General features: G+C 45.4%; 1 protein-coding gene across 9 annotated transcripts in view; it reads left to right on the top strand.

Moving 5' to 3' along the window:
* The window catches only part of RIN2 (Ras and Rab interactor 2), a 225,786-nt gene that overhangs the window by 144,215 nt on the left and 63,271 nt on the right, over nucleotides 1-18,300 (top strand). For 8 of the 9 annotated variants that reach the window (XM_070419847.1, XM_070419840.1, XM_070419838.1 and 5 more), the window contains one exon: nucleotides 14,864-15,056. In XM_070419847.1, coding sequence (XP_070275948.1) covers nucleotides 14,864-15,056 — 193 coding nt within the window. Of the gene's footprint in view, nucleotides 1-2,481; nucleotides 2,584-14,863; nucleotides 15,057-18,300 lie in introns of those variants that run through there. The other variant, XM_070419846.1, reaches the window with a different exon arrangement.

Here is an 18,300-nt window from a genome sequence, read left to right as displayed (position 1 = left end):
GCCCTGAGCCAGTGGCCTGTTAGCTTGTTGGCTGTTTGATTTCTTTGCCTTGTATGTATCCTTTCCTTGTTTTTCTGTGCATTTAAATGGTAGATCACACATGATTTCACTGACTTACCAGTGTGTGTTTTTATCATCCTGGAAGTCCACAGTGTATCCTAGGCTGGCTCCCCTAGGTACACACTATTTTCACAGGGTGCACTCTAAGGTAGATATACACTGAGTGGCCAGATAATTATGACCGGCCAGATTATTATGACCACCCCATCAGTACTTCGATGGGCCACCTTTTGCCTTCAATACTCAATACTGCGGCGATTCTTCTTGGCCTTGACTCCACGAGATGTTGAAAGGTGATGCAAGGAATCTGACACCATGCCTGATGAATAGCACTGTCCAGTTCTGTGAGACTTGATGGTTGTGGAACCAGCTGCCTGATGGCTTTTTTAACTTTACCCCACAAATGCTCAATTAGATTGAGATCTGGTGATTGTGGGGGCCACCTAAGCAAAGTAAAGTCTCCCTCACGTTCTTGAAACCACTCCTGCACAATATGAGCACCGTGGCATGGTGCATTATCTTGTTGGAAGAAGCCATTTCCATTGGGATATGCCATCAACATGATAGGATGAACTTGATCAGCAACAATACATAGGTATGTTGTGCTATTCAGGTGTTTATAATGATCTGGCACTCTAGCAACTTCAGCGGGAAATTATAGCTAATTTGCCTACAAACGTCAGGTGGTCATAATAATCTGGCTACTCAGTGTATTTTACCCTTTACAGACCTTGCCTTGCTATGTTGGTAGCTGATTCTGCCACTAAATATCTGCTTGGTTAGAGTGCAGTACGGACTTACTCTAAGGTAGATATATTTTACCCTTTACAGACCTTGCCTTGCTATGTTGGTAGCTGATTCTGCCACTAAATATCTGCATATCTGCTTGATTAGAGTGTTGTATGGACTGAATCCAGCTATGAAATAACACCAGTGTAATCAAAGGCACTTAAAAGCCAAGAATTGCAAATCCACGAAATGCTTGCCAATTTGTGAAGCCTGGTGCATGCCGCTGCTTAGGCTCAAGGTCAGTGGGCCAAGACTGGGAGCCGCCTGGCGCCTTCTCCTGTTTTCAGCTGCAGGGGTGCCCGGGACAACAGGTTCTTTGTTTCATTTCTTAGTTTTACAGGAATGAATGAAGGTCCCTGCCAGCGTTGGCTCCATATCTGCCCTTTTCAGCCTTCGCTGAAGAGTCCACGAGAGGAAGTCCATAAGCCAAAAACAAAAACCAAAAAAAAAACCCACCAAATCTTCCTCCTCTTGTGAAAATGGCAGGGCCTCTTCCCCGGAGGCAGACACACATTTTTGTTCCCATTTCCGTGCTGTTCTCTCTTCCCAGCCCTCCGTAGATAGAACTTAAAAATCGCCAAAGGTCCTGAAAGTTTTTCGCAGATGCCCTGCGACATGGTTTTAGAAACCTTTTTTAAGAAGTCGAGGCCTCCCTCCGAAAGCAGCAGTCCTTAGCCGTGCAGGAATAAAATCTGTGATTCGAAATATGTCAGTAATTTTCCTTTTGGAATTTAAGAGGACAAAAAAGGCCCCAAGGGATTGGCATATCCACTGGTGTAGGGTCAGTAAACTGCACAAGTCAGAGAAGTGGTCCCAAGCCCAGTTCTATCATTAATTTCTAACATTTTCACCTCAAATCGGAGATAGAAGGATGGCCTGTACTATCTCTCACAACAGGTAAACAGGCCAGGATCCTTATGAGAATACTGCCTACCCGAGACCTCTGCCCATGGCTTTTCCCATCTTGGGTGGTGGGTAAGTTTCCTCAACTCACCTGGTAATTTCTCAGCAATAAACCGAGAAACTAGCCAGTGCCCCTTCTTTAGCCAGAATGAATTTTTACTTCCCTTCCTCTCCCAACTTAAATACTACAGAGTAGGCGTGTAATTCAGCCTCACAGATTCTAAAGAACTGTTTTCATGATTGAATGTGATTAAGGAATCACTGGACATCAACTACTAGGTATCTTTGAAATTGAAGGTTTTCTGGGAATTCTTTGTTTGCTATGTGTGTGTATATGTGTTTAACAAAAATTAGAATTGGTCCCTGTGCCAGAAATTTTTATCAGATGGATCTCTTGAGTATGAGCTGTTGTTTTCTCTGTCTCTCTACATAAGAGGCCTTTTCTATTAATATATTTTCAGAAATCACTGATCACAGATCCATCACTTCTCTTCTTCCAGTCCTGGAGGCCCTGGATCCAGCTTCTACCAAGCCTGGCATCTTCGCCACTGCTTGCCATTTGGGCTGTGTTTGCTTTCTTCTTCCTCCTGTATACACAAGGATTGACTGCTCCAGGACTCCAACTTCTGTCTGGTCCTTAACTCTTAAGACACCTCTTCATTGGCCTCTTGTAGCTGGAATCCTGAACCCTCCATAGTAGTGCCACATCCTGGGCTGCACCTTCCTGCCCTGGCAGCAGGTTGAGGCAGCGTCATGTGAAAAGGCTTTGTGAGGCTGGGACACAGCTGAAGGCTCAGCACCAGCAGAATGCGGAAGGGAGGCCCCTGAGAGGTGAGATATGGGTGGAAATTTTAATTTAAAAATATCAAGAGAAGTAGCCTTTCATTCTTTTTTCTTTCCATCTGAATGTGGAGGATGGCCAGCACCAGAGTATAGGTTGGGTCTAGATCTACCAAGGATGGAGATGGCTCCAGCCTCAAGGACCTGCCAGGAGCCACCCTCAAAAAAGGTTGCCATTGAAATGACAAAACTAGCTCCAGAATTTTGTTTATAGAATAGTCTTTGTATCCTAGAATGGAAACACATTGCCTCGCTTCGTTTTTATGGATTTCTAAAATTAGGAGACAATTAAAGAGACATTCTGGAAACTCTACTAAGCAGAATTTTTACTCAGAGTTCTCAAGATAGTCCAGGCTCTTAGAATCAGTTCTTTTCAGATTTTGTTTTAGTACCATATTCCCCTTTTTCCCAACAATAATCTATCTTTAGAGACGGGGAAACTGAGGCTAAATGACATGTAATAACAGATCAAGGCCTTACAGGTATCAATAAGCAACTGAGGCTTTGATTCAAGTCTGCCTACAAATGCTCTTTCCATTAGCCATTGAAGTTTATGAGGCTGAGGGAAGACTAGAATCGGGGGTTGACTAGATGGAAACTATGACATGCTTTACAAAAGTTAGCTTTCTTTTGTAATCTCACCTGAGGATATTTTTTCCCATTGCTTTTCAGAGACAGTGGAAGGGAGGGACAGAAGGAAAGGGGGGGAGAGAGAAACATGTATGTAAGAGAGACACATTGACACCAACTGGTTGCCTCCCCACTTGTCCCGACCTGGGTTGGGGAGTGAACTGCAACCCAGGTATGTGACCTTGATCGGGAATCAAACCTGAGACCCTCCAGTGAGTGGGCTGACACTTTAACCACCGAGCAACACCAGCCAGGGCCAAAAGTTAGCATTTTAATGTTAATGCATTCACATGTGCAGGAAATGGGTTTTGACTCCAGGTAAATGAGAACTCATTGATAACTGGCTGCTAAAGCCAACCCCCACCCCCCCCTTGTTGCTGGTGTGGTTCCCACTTGGGGTTTTTCCATACCTCACTCCCTGCACCTGCCTTAACCTAAGGCAGCTTTCCTGTCAGTACTATTTACTATAGTACTCCTACCTTCTTCTGTGGTCAACCGGCTGGTGTGATCAGTTCTTTTGTTGGAACCTAAATCTCATTGCCAACGTTGGAGCACTTATCACTGATGCCCCGTGTCAGTGGGCTACAGTTACAGTTCTAGGCTCAAACTCAGCATTGACTTTTATACCCAAAGCCACCCCTTGCTAGTTGACGGGGAGTTGGAGAGGGGCTGTGCATAAAGGAAATTCATGAGCAAAGAGGAAGGGGATGCTAAAAGTTTGGATTTGTTGTTTTGGAAGGATTTGGGTTGCTCTGTTTTCTCACCCCAGACCTTAGGATGGCTCAAGGGGGAGGTGGGGGGAGCTCTTGGTAGCTGAGGTGATTTTTGCCACCCATTTCCTGATAAACACAGAGACAAGAACCCTTTGTCTCCTGAGACTGAAACTGAGCAGCCAGGAGATTCTATTGTTGGGACTTGGCTGAGGAAAGGCCTGAATCAGAGGTTATGGGTGGGTGGGGGCGGGGGTGCAGAAAGAAGCTAAGGGCGACCCAGTGCCCACCATGTTTCTCATTGTCCGCTGAGCTTCTCCCCTTCTTCACTCGCAGGAACAAATCTGTTGTCTGCAGATCACCTCCTCCCCGGCCCCTGCTCATGTGCAGCAGTCATTTAATCAGTGCCTGCCCTGGCTAGGCCTGAATAGAGCCAGGCTAGTGAGAGAGAGAAGCACATATATATAATGCCTCATAAAATGGGGTGAGTGCCCAAGAGGCGTAAACAAAATGGGTAAAGGAATGACCTGTGCCTAAAGTTCACTTGCAGCTACAGGAGACAGGGGAGGAGACAGGATCTGAGCTTGCTTTTGACAGGTAGGTTAGGGGCCAGTTATAGCAATGGACCCTCAAGAACAGCTTCAACACTGGAAAGAGAGGCTGAGCAGTGGCACACAGATACATTTTTCAGGGCGATCTTCCACCTGGAATCTAAGAGGGAGGTTTGTAAACATTAATACAGGAAAAATATTATGTTCTAATCCAAATTATCTTATCCCAAATTTCCTCTGTTGTGTTACAGTTTTTCTTTTACTCATACAGCATCTTTACTGTTAATTGCCTATTTCTTTAAATTGACTCGCCATCTACATTTATTTTAAAAAGTAAATTTAGGCCCAGCCAGTATAGCACAGTGGTTGAGCATCTACCTGTGCAACAGGAGGTCACGGTTCGATTCCCGGTCAGGTCACATGCTCCACTTGTGGGCTTGATCCCCAGTGTGGGGCATGCAGGAGGCAGCCGATCAATGATTCTCTCTCATCATGGATGTTTCTCTCTCTTTCTCTCTCCCTCTCCTTTCCTCTCTGAAATCAATAAAAGTATATTTTGAAAAATAAATAAATAAAAAGTAAATTTAGTAAGCCAGTCATGAAAAGACAAACACTGTATGAGTCCTCTTATATAAGGTTCTTAGAGTAGTCAAAATCATAGAGACAGAAACTGGAATGGTGGTTGCCTGGAATGGGAGGAGGAGGGAACTCAGAGTTATCTATAATAATAAAAGTGTAATATGCTAATTAGACCAGATGTCCCTCCAGACGAAGCTGGGGCTGCGAGGGAAGCCCAAGTCCTGGGTGCCAGAGGGAAGCCGGTGCCGGCAGTTTGGGGGAAGGAAGGCCTACTCTTACATGAATTTTGTGCATCAGGCCTCTAGTTGTTTAATAAGTTTAAAGTTTCAGTTTTGCAAGAGGAAACAGATCTGGAGATGAATGGTAGTGATGGTTGTACAATGATATGATGTGTGATACCCCCAAACTGTATACTTAAAATGATTAAGATGGAAAATTGGGGGGGGGAAATAAATTTAATATCTCCACCATCCACTAAATACAAGTAACTATTAAAATAAGTCCTGGATATTCAAATAAAAACCATGCTCTCATGTACTGCCTTGGTATATGCAGTACATATTTCTCTTTGAGAAATGTTGTCAATGTTTAATAGCATCGAGAAGTTATAAAATATTAGAATGAATCTACAAAGTTTCTTCACCTTGTAGCAGTTCTTTATATTAGGACAGTGGTCGGCAGACTCATTAGTCAACAGAGCCAAATATCAACAGTACAACGATTGAAATTTCTTTTGAGAGCCAAATTTTTTAAACTTAAACTATATAGGTAGGTACATTGTTATTAACTTAATTTGGGTACTCCTAAGCTGGCCTTTGCTAAAAACGTCCTCAATATGATTGAGGTACGTTCGCTGAGGTCAACCCCTTCCAACTCTCCCATCCACATTCGTCTTGTATACTTGTTTCGTCTGTCTCCTTTTGTTCATCCTCTCTATATGTCCAAACCATCTCAACATACCTTTCTCAACATCTTCTTTCACTCCACAACGTTCCCTAAAATTAACTTAATAAACTTTACTTAAAGTTTTAAGTCAACTTTGCACTGTATGTGCGCACCCGCATGTGGTATTTTGTGGAAGAGCCACACTCAAGAGGCCAAAGAGCCACATGTGGCTCGAGAGCCGCGGTTTGCCGACCACTATGTTAGGGAGACAGGCAATGTGATGAAACTTAGCCGTAATTAGGTCCTAGGCAAAGGCAACTTGGAACACTGGGCTCCGCTTTTGTTGTTTATTTTTGTTTTGCTTTGTTTTGTTTTGTTTTGTTTTGTTGATGCAGTTAACATCCTATTGATAATAATTAGCCCCATCAATTTGTCTTGATTTATTCTATGGCTGTTTATTAGGCATTTACTGTGTAAACAAGGAAAAAACTATTGGTCTTCTTAAGTCTGGTAGGCTCACTGGGGACCTTCAGGGAACCGGCCCTCAGGCTGAAGAGCACTGAGTCTTTCCTAAGGGTTTTCAGGGACACTTTGCTGGAAATCCAGGTACAGCCTGGGAAGGTAAGACTCGGGTGGAGCCTGCCACTCATTCCTTCAAATTCCAAATCCAGGGCAGCCCTTGTGGATTACTACTCAGTCCTGCATCCAACACTGGGATTGGCCTGGCAGGAGCAGGCACACAAGCAGGGATGCCCTCCCAAGAAGAGAATTCCCTCCCACACCTTTGTAAAGTCTGATATTGGAGACTGAGGGTGGTGCCTGGGGGCCAGGCATGGGGAGCAGGGAAGGAGACAAGGGCCAGACCAAGTGCATTTTAGGAGGTTGTGATGTTCTGCCCTCCACCCAGTTCTGCTGACTCAGCCAGCCAGCCAGCCGTCTCCAGGTGACTCAATTTACAGAGCCCATTAACTCCGCAAGTAGGAACAAAACAAAACAAGAAGGCAGTTCACAAATGTACCAGATTCCAGGGCAGATGAGATCGTGTTTGTGCTAAGTACCCACACTCACACACGCACCAGATTCCAGGGCAGATGGGCTCGTGTTTGTGCTAAGTACCCACACTCGCACACGCACACACAGAGGGAGCCCGAGAAGCGTGGAATGAGGGTTCGGGGAGCATTACTTGATCAGAGGCCCCTTCCACCTGATTCAGTTCCAAGAGGACTTGCCACTCATTCTGTGAGAGGTTTCCAGAAGTTGTTAATTAACTGTACCACTCTCTTTCGTTGAACTTTGATCAGGCAGTCTGCTGTAGACAGGAAAATTCTTAGTAGGCAGTCTGCTGTAGACAGGAAAATTCTTAGTACTCTTTAAATATTTAATTGAAACCAGTCGTATCCTTCAAAAATAATCAAGCACATCTTATCATGGCTGTGGATACAAATTGCCCATTTAAAATATATAATCGTTCAGCTTAATGAAGGTGTGTTTTTAACTTACATGGAGAAGGTTTGGGGGCCCTACTCGTTTTGTCCCCGTGTCCTGACGCTGAGCACAGAGCCATCCAGAGCCCTGTGCCAGTGCTGAGACCTTATACATGGATGTATACCAGCCTTGTTGATAGTAAGGACTTGACATTTTGCTTTATATCTTAGTTCCCTTAAACTTTGTTTTTGCTATTCAACAAAATAGGATTTTTATATACTTACACATATTATCTATTTATTATATTCTTACACAGAGGACTTTGTTGACTATAATTACTACACCAGTGTTTTTTTCCGCAGAAACAACCTGATATCAAAGTTTTATGTGTTTTATGTATCGCTTTGTCAATTATTAACTAGAGGCCCGGTGCACAAATTTGTGCAAGAGTGGGGTCCCTCAGCCAGGCCGGCCTTGGGGAGGGACAGTGGGAGGTTGGCCAGCCACGGGAGGTTGGCTGTGGGAGTGCACTGACCACCAGGGGGCAGCTCCTGTGTTGAGTGTCTGCTGCCTGGTAGTCAGTGCATGTCATAGCAACCAGTCTTAACCGTCGCTTAGGTTTTTATAGAGAGAGATTTGAAAAATCACACTGGACAGTAGAGTCAAAGTCTACCCCTGCTGTGTTGTTTGGGATGGAGCCTGGGGAGAGGGCGTGGTGTACTGAGAGGTGCAAGGGAGCTTCCTGAGTACCTGGTCACGAGAAGCTGCACTGATAGATTACGCCATCCTCTGGAATTCTGTTTTAGGGCAAGAGAGAGCATTGTTTAGAAATGGCTGCAAGTTATTGGTTTCTCTGAGATGAATCTGATCCTGTGAAACTTACTAAAACTAGGCCTAGTGGCTTTCTGCTTGTCCTACTGTTACGGGAAAGGGGACCTGGCCCTGAGCGGGGCTGCCTAGGGCCAGCTGGTAGCGTGTGGGTTCTTGACTTCGTGCAGGAAAGATTTCACAGCACAAGTCCAGGTGACTATGAGGGAACGTTTATTCAAGCTGGGGATAGTGAAACAGGGAAGGGCGTAGCATAGAAGAAGCAACACTATAGGCTGGGCTGCTTTACCTCACTGGGAAGTCAGAGGAAAGGGGCCCTTGAAGACAGGTTCAGGGGGTTAGCCTGGGACGAGTTGCTGCTGCCCATTGCTCCCCTGGTTGCAAGTCTCACGGGGATCTTAAAGTTTAGGAGAAAGTTCGTGCCAGAGAAAGGAAAGGCATGAGCATACTCAAAGAGCCCGAGCTAGCATCCTTTGTCTTGAGGGCTTTATCTCTTCCTCGCAGGTGGGAATTTTAGGAGAGATCTCCGGGGAGGGTTTCAGCAGAATATTCATCAGTTTTCCAGGTGTGCCCTTTCAGCGTCAAGATCTCTACTGATTGGTCAGTACCAGGGCCAAAGTTATTAGACATTGCAGCTGGTCCTAGCGTTGCCCACCTGGTTCTGCTGCTTTTCTGGGCCTGGACTGAAATGCAACTAAGGCCTAGGTGTGATCGACAGGAGGTGACCTGTATCTGGTGGTAAATTGCTCAGACACTTTGTTCAGCTAGCTGTCTCAGTTTCCCCATGCTACTTGCCAAGGAATTTCCCTAGCTTGTTACCATCCTGTCTCACTGCATTAGAATGCACTTTCTGCAGTCACTTCTTCTTGCACCTGCCTGGGCTGCCTACTAACACCTGGCCCTGGGAATGAAGGGAATGCAGCCTTAAATGGGGTGTGACCAGAAGGTAGCTGGTGCTGGCAAGCGCTGCCCCCTGAGTGGGTGTAATAGCTTCAGAGCCATGAGGCTTGGGGTTGTTTGAAATGGGAACAGAGACAGTGTCGAGTTTTCTAGTGTTTGTTCTCCGCCCCCAGAGCCACCTTACATTTGTGGAGCATTCTATGGCTTGCCGAGTATTTTTACATGTGGGTGTGTGTCTCACTGAATTCATACTTGAGCTTCATCGCCCCATGAATGCAGACCTAGCCACATGGAAACAGTGTTATTTTGAGAAATTTCAGGCATTCTTAAATGTTCCAGAAAAGTTGCATGGAGAATACTGCTGTTCATTTAAATTCACCAGTTGTTGAAATTTTGCCACATTTTCTTTACCTTTATACTTTTACCTTTAAAGATAGAAAGATCAATGATGAGAGAGAATCATTGATCGGCTGCCTCCTTCACGCCCCACACTGAGGGTTGAGCCCTCAACCTGGGCATGTGCCCTTGACTGGAATCGAACTTGGGCCCCTTCAGTCCGCAGGCCAACACTCTATCCACGGAGCCAAACCAGCTAGGGTACCTTTTTTTTTTTTTTTTTTTTTTTTTAAGGGAGTGAGGGGGCTTAGCTTTTACCACTTACTTTCCAACATTTTCACACTATTCCCCTAAATTCTTCAGTATGCATCTCTTAAGAACAAGAACCATATTAAAATTATCACACTCAGGAAAATAAACATCAGTGTCATATTCCCTATTATCCATGCTTATTCAAATATCCCTAAATGTCCTTTATAGCTGTTTGTCATTCTTATGCCATATGTGATCAGTTCTGTGCTCACTATATCGTTGTAATCATATCTCTTTATTCTTTTTTTATCTACAGTCAGCCTTTAAAAAAAAATGATATTGACATTTTGAAGCTTTCAGGCCAGTGGTTTTGCAGAAAGAGCATGAAGTTGGATTTGTCTGATCCTCTTGCATAGGTTCAGCTCAAACACATTTTGGGGCAAGAAAACTACCCAGGTGATAATATAACCTCTGTTACCAGGCCGAACCAGGGCCGAATGCTCAGTAGTCACCAGCCCAGAGACAACTTCAAGGTGATTTTATGAGAAGGAACTTAATCATACAAGCCAGCCGGCAAGGACACACCAGGGATGGTTCCCAGAGCAGTGTCCCTGAACAGAGCATCGAACCCATCTTTATTAGGGAAAATCGTGCATAAACACAAGGTGGACTTTGTCATCGTGTGTGTAGGTGGGGACCTCCAGTCCACTTGCAGTCAGGAAATGTGGCTGTGCATACAGAGTATGTTCAAAACTGGCAGAAAATCTGTGCCCCTGGGAGGATACTTTAGTTTTATGAAGGAAGTTCATGAAGAAGTCACTGGGGGGTCCTTCAGGCTGCTCCATTAACCGCCCGGTCCCACAAGACTTCCTGGGCTGTTTCTGGAAAACAGTTCTGGTGGCCGTTGACATCAGGGATTGCATGGGCGTGGACAAACATCTCACTAAGCCTCGGATTTTCTGTGAGACTTTGAGCAAATTACAAGAACATTGCACAAACCTTCTAAATTTCAGAGTAATCTGAGTTAACCGAGGCTGAGTTATAACCCTAAACTAGCTGTTCTCAACCTGTGGGTCGCGACCCCTTTGGCGGTCGAACAACCCTTTCACAGGTGTCGCCTAAGACCATCCTGTGTATCAGATATTTACATTACAGTTCATAACAGTAGCAACATTACAGTTATGAAGTAGCAACGAAAATAATTTTATGGTTGGGGGTCACAACATGAGGAACTGTATTTAAAGGGCCAGAAGGTTGAGAACCACTGCTCTAAATGAAGGTCAAGCTCTGCTAGGCCACATGTCCAGCTTTGGCTACACCTCGGAGCATCGCAGCTGTGGCATTTTTGGAGGCTGATCATTTGGTTCAGATGGTGTCTACCAGGTTTCTCCATTGTCAGGTCCCCTTTCCTCTTCATGATAAGCAAACTCGGGGGTGACGTTTTAAGATGGCGCATGACCTGTTCCCTAACACCTTTCAGCGACTCATGTGAGCATCCACTCATGATTCAGTTCTACCTGGTGGTGGGGTTTCCACGTTCAGATTGGAAAGACGAAGCTCAGAAAGAGGTGGGTCTCTCATGAGGCCTTCCCACTGTGACTACGCCATCACACAATCTCTTAGGTTAGATCACATTGTCTCATCTTTTATAAGCCACTCATTCTTTGCCCTCCCTTATATTTATTTGCGAGCAGACATCTGTCTTAGGGATTACAAGTTTCCATTAATTACAAGTTTCTATTTCTCATCAGCTTCTGTTTTAGGTGGAGTTCCCTAAACGCAGAGCCTGAGGCAGGGAGGGATTCCTGTGCTGTGATCTATTGAGGGAGGCTCAGGAGCAGCGTGTGCAGGACTGAAGGATACAGGGTGGAACGGGAGGAAAGCAGGCAGAGAATTGGGGCCCGCTCAGGTCTAGCCTCAGCCTGAGCACAGGGAGCTCTGAAGCGTGAATAGCACCCCAGAGTTGTCCTACCCGTAGGCAAGAAGACCACTCCTCTACACCCTGTGTCATTAGCAGTGCATCCGCTCCCAGGGGAGAGCATAACTTCCCAGGTATGTTCAAGAAAAGGGGGCAGCAGGGGCATGGGTGCCCGATCTGATACAGGGGGCCTGGGCAGGGCACCACCAGCATTCACTACGGGTTCAGCATTTCCTTCATTAGTTCTTTCTGAAGGCTGTCCTTTAGGCTGGCTGATAAAAGCCAATTTGTTCTGTAATAACAGGCCACAAACATCAAAGAATAGCTAGCTGAATAAAGCCACTTGCTTAGTCATTGGCAAAGACAAGGTCTAATTTATGGTTGCTCCTTTATGAGGCCCCATGAATCTTATTTACCAGCTCCCTTTTGAGGCCCCGGCTCTTTAGGCTGAGGTCAGTTGTCAGAACAAAGTTTTTAGCGTCTTGAAACAACTGAGGTGTCAAGGGATGTACCCTCCTAAGGAAGGAAGACTGTCAACATGTTTACTCTCAGCACACCTGGGTGTCAGGGCTGCTGTTTAGAGGTTGCAGAATTTGGTCTTGGTAAAATATCGCCAACTCGAGACGGCAGGAATAAAATGTTATTTTAATTGGGTTGTGAGTTCGCTCAATGTCATGTTACTGCCCCCCCCCCCATAAAAAAACAAACAAACTAAAACAAAAACAGACAAACAAACAAAAATACCTAATTGGATCTGAGTTCCAGTGCACATTTTGCACTTAGGTCTCAAGCAAGTGCTCCTCACACTGGCAACATCACCCAGATCTTGGTGGACATGTAGAGTCCCAGGCACACCCCAACTCTGCAGCATTCGAGTATATGGGGCTGAAACCAGGAATCTGTTGTTTAACAAATCCCAGGTGATTCTAATGTAGGTTCAAGGGCTGGTCCAAAGCAGTGGTTGTAAAGTTGGCTGCATGTCAGGATTGTCTGGGGAACCTGAAAAAATTCTGATGCTTGTATCCTACCCCATGTGTCTGATTTATTTGATCTTGGTGCAGTCTGGCCATCAAAAAATTTTTAAGCTCCCCAGGCAATTTTAATAATAGGCAGCCAGGGTTGCGAATCGCTGGTCTAAAGTCTCCTCTTACCTTATGTGAAAGGAATTTTAACACCAGATTCATTTTGAAGAGTGTGTTCTTATTAGCTGCAAAGATTCACTTCAAAATACCCAGAGGCCCTGGAATGTCATATGCACAATGAGGAATTGCCCTTCTTCGCAGGTTCTCCCATCTGGAAACATGTAGCAGAGGTAAAGGGAAACACAGATTTGAGAAAAAACTAAATGGAACTCTTGACATGAGTCTTTAGAGATATAGAAAGTCAAGAAGGTGTAGGGGAGAAGTTAGGATGGGGTTTCTGGCCAGCCCACAGGCTATCCATTATGGGTTGTTACCCAAAGGAGACCCCAAAATGATCACCTTGGATGGGCTTCTTCCATATTCAGTCCACCTTCCTCGGAGTGGAGAGGTCCACATGGAAATAGCACACCTCCTACCCCCAGTCTCACCTTACATTTGGAACCACCCCTCATCTTTTTCAGTGTTGAGGACTTCACCCAGGCTACACACTTGGGGCTGGGGGTGGGAGAAAGGTTAGACATTTCAAGTCTGTACTCCAACCTGAACTTGGCCCTTCAGACATGAAGGGTCAGGTTTGATGGTCCCGCTGGCTGCTGCAGGACAGGAGTTGGTGACCAGCTCATTGAGAGCCAGGGAAAGTGAGAGTTCTGAGTGTGGGAGCGGGGAAGAGACCCCTGAGCGGACAGCCTTGGCTCAGAATTTTCACTTCTTTCTCTTAACAGAGCCACGTCCTTGAGCAAGTCACTCAGTCAGTCTGAGCCTCCCAGTCCTCTCTTTTAAAACTGGGATCCTAGTATCTTCCTTTCAGGGCTGTTGAGAGGAGTAAATGAGAAAATGTTTGCAAAGGGCCTGGCTTGGGGTAGACACCACATAGGTACAAGCTATCCTGTGTACATGATCTTACTCGTTACTGCAGAGCTGGGTGAACACCAGACCACTTGAATTTCTAGTTCTGCTGTCTCATGGCTATTTATAATTCAGGACAGCTTGATAACTTCTTGGGCCTCAGTTTCCTCATTTGTAAAATGGGGGCTAAATATTCAATAACGGGATTAATGTTGGGGTCAAAGGCAGCCATGGAAGTCAGTGTGATTTTTTTTTTTATTGAGCTTTCACTCATATAACATACAATTCAAAATCTAATGTGTAAGATTCAGTGGTTTTCAGTATATTCACACATCGCATTCCAGAACATTTTCATTTCATCAAAAGGAAACTCCATACTCATTTGCAATCACTACCCATCCTGCACCCCTTCCCAGTCCCGGGCAACCACTAATCTTTCTGTCAGTTTATATTTATCTATCTAGATATTTCATATACATGAAAACATAGAATATTAGGCCTTTTGTGTCTGGGGTTTTTCATTCAGCATGATGTCTTCAAGATTCATCCATGTTGTAGCATGGATCAGTACTTTATTCCTAAAAGGATGAATGAATATTATGCTGAAAAAAAAAGTATGGCTATGCCACATTTTATTTATCCATTTATTACCTGATAGAAATTTGGGCTATTTCCACTTTATGGTGATTATGAACAAAAATGTCAATATAATTTTATGAATAGCATAGCAACATACCACTGTAAGGTTTCATTATAAATAATATTAGTAATAAAATTCCTACCTGGGTGAAAAGAAATGAAATGCAATTCATTTGGACACAAAATGAGGTTGCCTGCATGTGAATGGTTTATTTTTGCTTAGAGCATTCCATGGTCATTCTTATGATATTGTCTCTTGAGCTTTAGGACTTCATGGTTCTCATATGGAATTTAGTACTTAGGGGTCTGTGCCCAAAGGAAGAAATGCTTTATGCCAGAAGATAGACTAAACAGCATTTAGGATGTTTAGAATCTTCAACAAACTGGGTTAGAAATAGAAGGTGGAGTCTGTTGAGTGTTGTTGAGTTTGCCGTTTAATATTGGGGCTACGGAGTGAAATATAACCTGGTGTTTGCCCTCAGGCTTCCATTCTGGAGGGAAGACAAGTAGGTGGTGATGACAAGATGGGGTATGTGCTATGACAGGCCTAGCCTACGAGGTTGTAGAACCGTCTCTGTTAGGGAAGCTGTGCCGCAGCCATTTGACCCCTGCCGACTCTCTCTTTCCTAGCATGGTAAGACACAAGGACGATGGCTGTTCCCAGGAAAAGGATGTGAAGACCTGCCCCCGGGACTCTGGCTATGACAGCCTCTCCAGCAGGCTCAGCATTTTGGACCGGCTTCTCCACACCCACTCCATATGGCTGCAGCTGAATCTGAGTGAGGAGGAGGCGGCAGAAGTCCTACAGTCCCAGCCTCCAGGGGTAAGACTCACAACCTCAAGGAAACAGGTTGAGGCAGGCAGCGCTGCTGCATCCTTAAAGACAAAAAGACTTGGAGTTCTAGAAAGTTCTTTGCAGCCCGTAGAGAATACGGTTCTCGATGTGTACCTGGGTTGCAATGCAGGGAAATTCTGGAGGCAGCTCCCAGAGCCCTTCACAATTTGTCTTTCTCTCTCCATCTGCTCAGTTGCCCCCAGGAAGTGCAGGACTCCGCAGGACAGCAGGGCACCTCAGTCATGAGGAGGGGTTGCTGCCCAGAGGCCCTGGGCTTGACTTCTTGAGACCAGACATTTAGGAAGAGCCTGGTTGGAGGGGTTTAGTTGTCTCTGTTGTTTTACTTTCATTCTGAGTCTGGGAACCCTTCCTGGGGCCCAACTATCTAACCTGGGACCTAACCTTCAAAAGTTCATTGTTCATAGACTTGTCTGAAGTCCAGTTCAGTTTGTTCACCTACTCCCTACTCAAGTCTGTCTCATCTTAATCAAAACCAGGCCACAACTCTATAGAACTTCCTTTAAAAAAAAGTTATTCAATGAATGGTATATCTTTTGCTGTCCAGTGTGGTCGCCACTTGCCCCATGTGGCTATTTAAATTTATATTTATTAAATGAAATTCAATTAAAAATTCAGTTCCTCGGTTCCACTAGCCAGACTTTAAGTGCTCACTAGCCACAGGAGGCTACCATACAGGATGGTGCAGAATATAGAACATTTCCATCATCACAGAAAGTTCTACTGGACAGTGCTTGTATGCAATGCCTACTTCCAAAGGAAAGGATGACCACAATAAATCCTAGATAAAGTAAGACTTGAAGCAACACCTGGCAAGAGGTAGACATTCAGAAGTAGGGGGAAAGGCAAGGATAAAATTCCATCAGTAACTGGCTGAGAAATGTAACAATTGGGCAGGCAAATAAACTTTTGCGTTTCCTTTCAGCCAGAGCCTGCCTGTTACCACTTTTTGATTTATAAGTGAGTCTTTGTTTCTCATCTGACAGAAGGCAGACAGGACTAAGAACTCTGTTGGAACATGCTCAGGATGTCAGGCACGGCATTTGATCATCTTTGCAGAGAATTCCTTGGCCAGCACCCTGGGTTGTTGCCTCTGGTTTTGGTCTGTATGATCAAGACCCCCTTCTGTGAGGCCCCCACTTGTTGAAGGTTGTGTTGTCTGCTCCTGAAGTTCTGCCAAAATTTTTAAAGAAGGCGGTGGCCCTGTTGCTAAGTAGCAATTCCCCTTCTGGTGTCAGGCACGTCCATTCCTGCTGAGACCTTGTGGGGAGCAAGTCAGGCAGGATGTTGTCTCTAGCCACCTAGTTGGTCCCTGGCCAGGGCCCGCCTGATGAGATGGGCAGGCTGAGGGCAGGCTGAAGGCAGGAGCAACATGGATCAGGAGAGGCCAGACACGCTGGAAGAAGTAGAATGCTGAAGAGCAGGAGAAGCAGGTGGGAGAGGGAGGTTTGAAAGGCTAGCCATGGTGGCATGGGTTCTTGGCATGCCCATCATCCTTGATTAATGTTCAGTTGAAGATGGGCAACTGCAGACTGTTTCTGTAAAGGGCCAGAGTGTAAATATTTTTGGATTTGTGGGCCATACAGTCTCTGTCACAACCACTCAAGGCCGCCTCGTAGTGCAGATGCAGCCATCCTATATAGTAAAAGGGAAATATGCAAACTGACCCTAACAGCAGAAAGACTGGGAATGACTGGTCACTATGACACACACTGACCACCAGGGGGCAGACGCTCAATACAGGAGCTGCCCCCTGGTGGTCAGTGTACTCCCACAGGGGGAGATCTGCTCAGCCACAAGCCAGGCTGATGGCTGCCAGCACAGCGGTGGTGGTGGGAGCCTCTCCCGCCTCCTCAGCAGCACTAAGGATGTCAGACTGCAGCTTAGGCCTGCTCCCCGCTGGCAAGTGGACATCCCCCAGGGGCTCCCGGACTGCCAGAGGGATGTCTGATTGCCAGCTTAGGCCCAATCCCCCAGGGAGCGGGACTAAGCCAGCAGGTGGTCATCCCTCAAGGGGTCCCAGACTGCTAGAGGGCACAGGCTCGGCTGAGGGACACTCCCCTTCCCCCACCCCCACCCCCAGGGCACAAATTTTTGTGCACCGGGCCTCTAGTAGACAATATTTAAATGACTGAGCATGTCTGATTCAGTAAAACTTTGTTCCTAAGAACAGGTGGCAAGATCGATTTGGTCTGCTGGCCATACTTCACTGACCCCTGATCTCAGGTTACAGAGACTCAGGAAATCGGCCTAGAGGTTGTGCTCTCCCTACCTCCAAGGCTCAAAGAGATCCCCACCTGCATAAGGGAATATGACTTCTTTTCCACTCACCAACAGCAGCCTCTCACAGTGCTTTGGGCTTTTACCCGTCGGGATAGTATTTAGGAAACATCTGTTTCAATTTTGGAGTGTCCTAAAGACCTGGACTCCCAGAACTGGCTTCTAGATAAATTCCATGGCTGCCTCCTCGTGGGTGCTAGAAGCGAAGAGAGAACGATTTCACTCCTTACCAAACACCCCATTCCCATAACTTCCCCTGCAACCCCACCCCCAAAAGTGTTTCTTAGGAGCTATTGACTGGACATACAGACCGCAGTGAAGATTAGGTGGAAAATATAAAGAATGGTAGGGGAACGGACCCCGTCCTCTCGATTTTGAATGATGCAGAGCACAGACTGAAAAGGAGTTGATGGCATACTTGCCTCTGCATTGACAGAGACCAGAAAGGTTTCCTGAGACATCGGTACAGCTTAACACCTAGAGTGGTGGGGAGCGCGACCTCGCTCCTCCTGCAGCGTCACTATTAGATGCTAGTAGTTCACTCTTTATTGACAGATGGCACCTAAGTGCAGATTACTTATGATGCCGAATGTTTGTAGTTCTAAAATTGACCACGGGCATTTATCTGCCTAATTTTTTACAGGTACTACGATTTTATGAAGTTTACTCAGATTTTGTAGCCCTAAAGCTTCAAAATGGCGTCCAGTTCTAAGTCTGCTTTTATTAGCGATGATGATATTGCTAAATATGTCAATTCTTGCTGTGAAGATGACGATTTTGTGGAAGATATTGGAGAATGGTGTCCCTCTATTTTAACATTATATGTTTTGTTCAAATTTTTTTTCTACTAGTATTTTATAATACAATCAGCAAACAATATATGTCAAAGATGAAAACAAATGTAGTAAAGGTTTCCTTAAGTTTTTGAATATAT

Source organism: Myotis yumanensis, unplaced genomic scaffold (assembly GCF_028538775.1).
Source record: "Myotis yumanensis isolate MYYU_CA2020_CCGP unplaced genomic scaffold, mMyoYum1.0.hap1 SCAF_7, whole genome shotgun sequence".
NCBI classification, from domain to species: Eukaryota; Metazoa; Chordata; class Mammalia; order Chiroptera; family Vespertilionidae; genus Myotis; species Myotis yumanensis.
The sequence above is the reverse complement of the archived record's forward strand: the minus strand, read 5'-3'. Positions and strand labels throughout refer to the sequence as shown.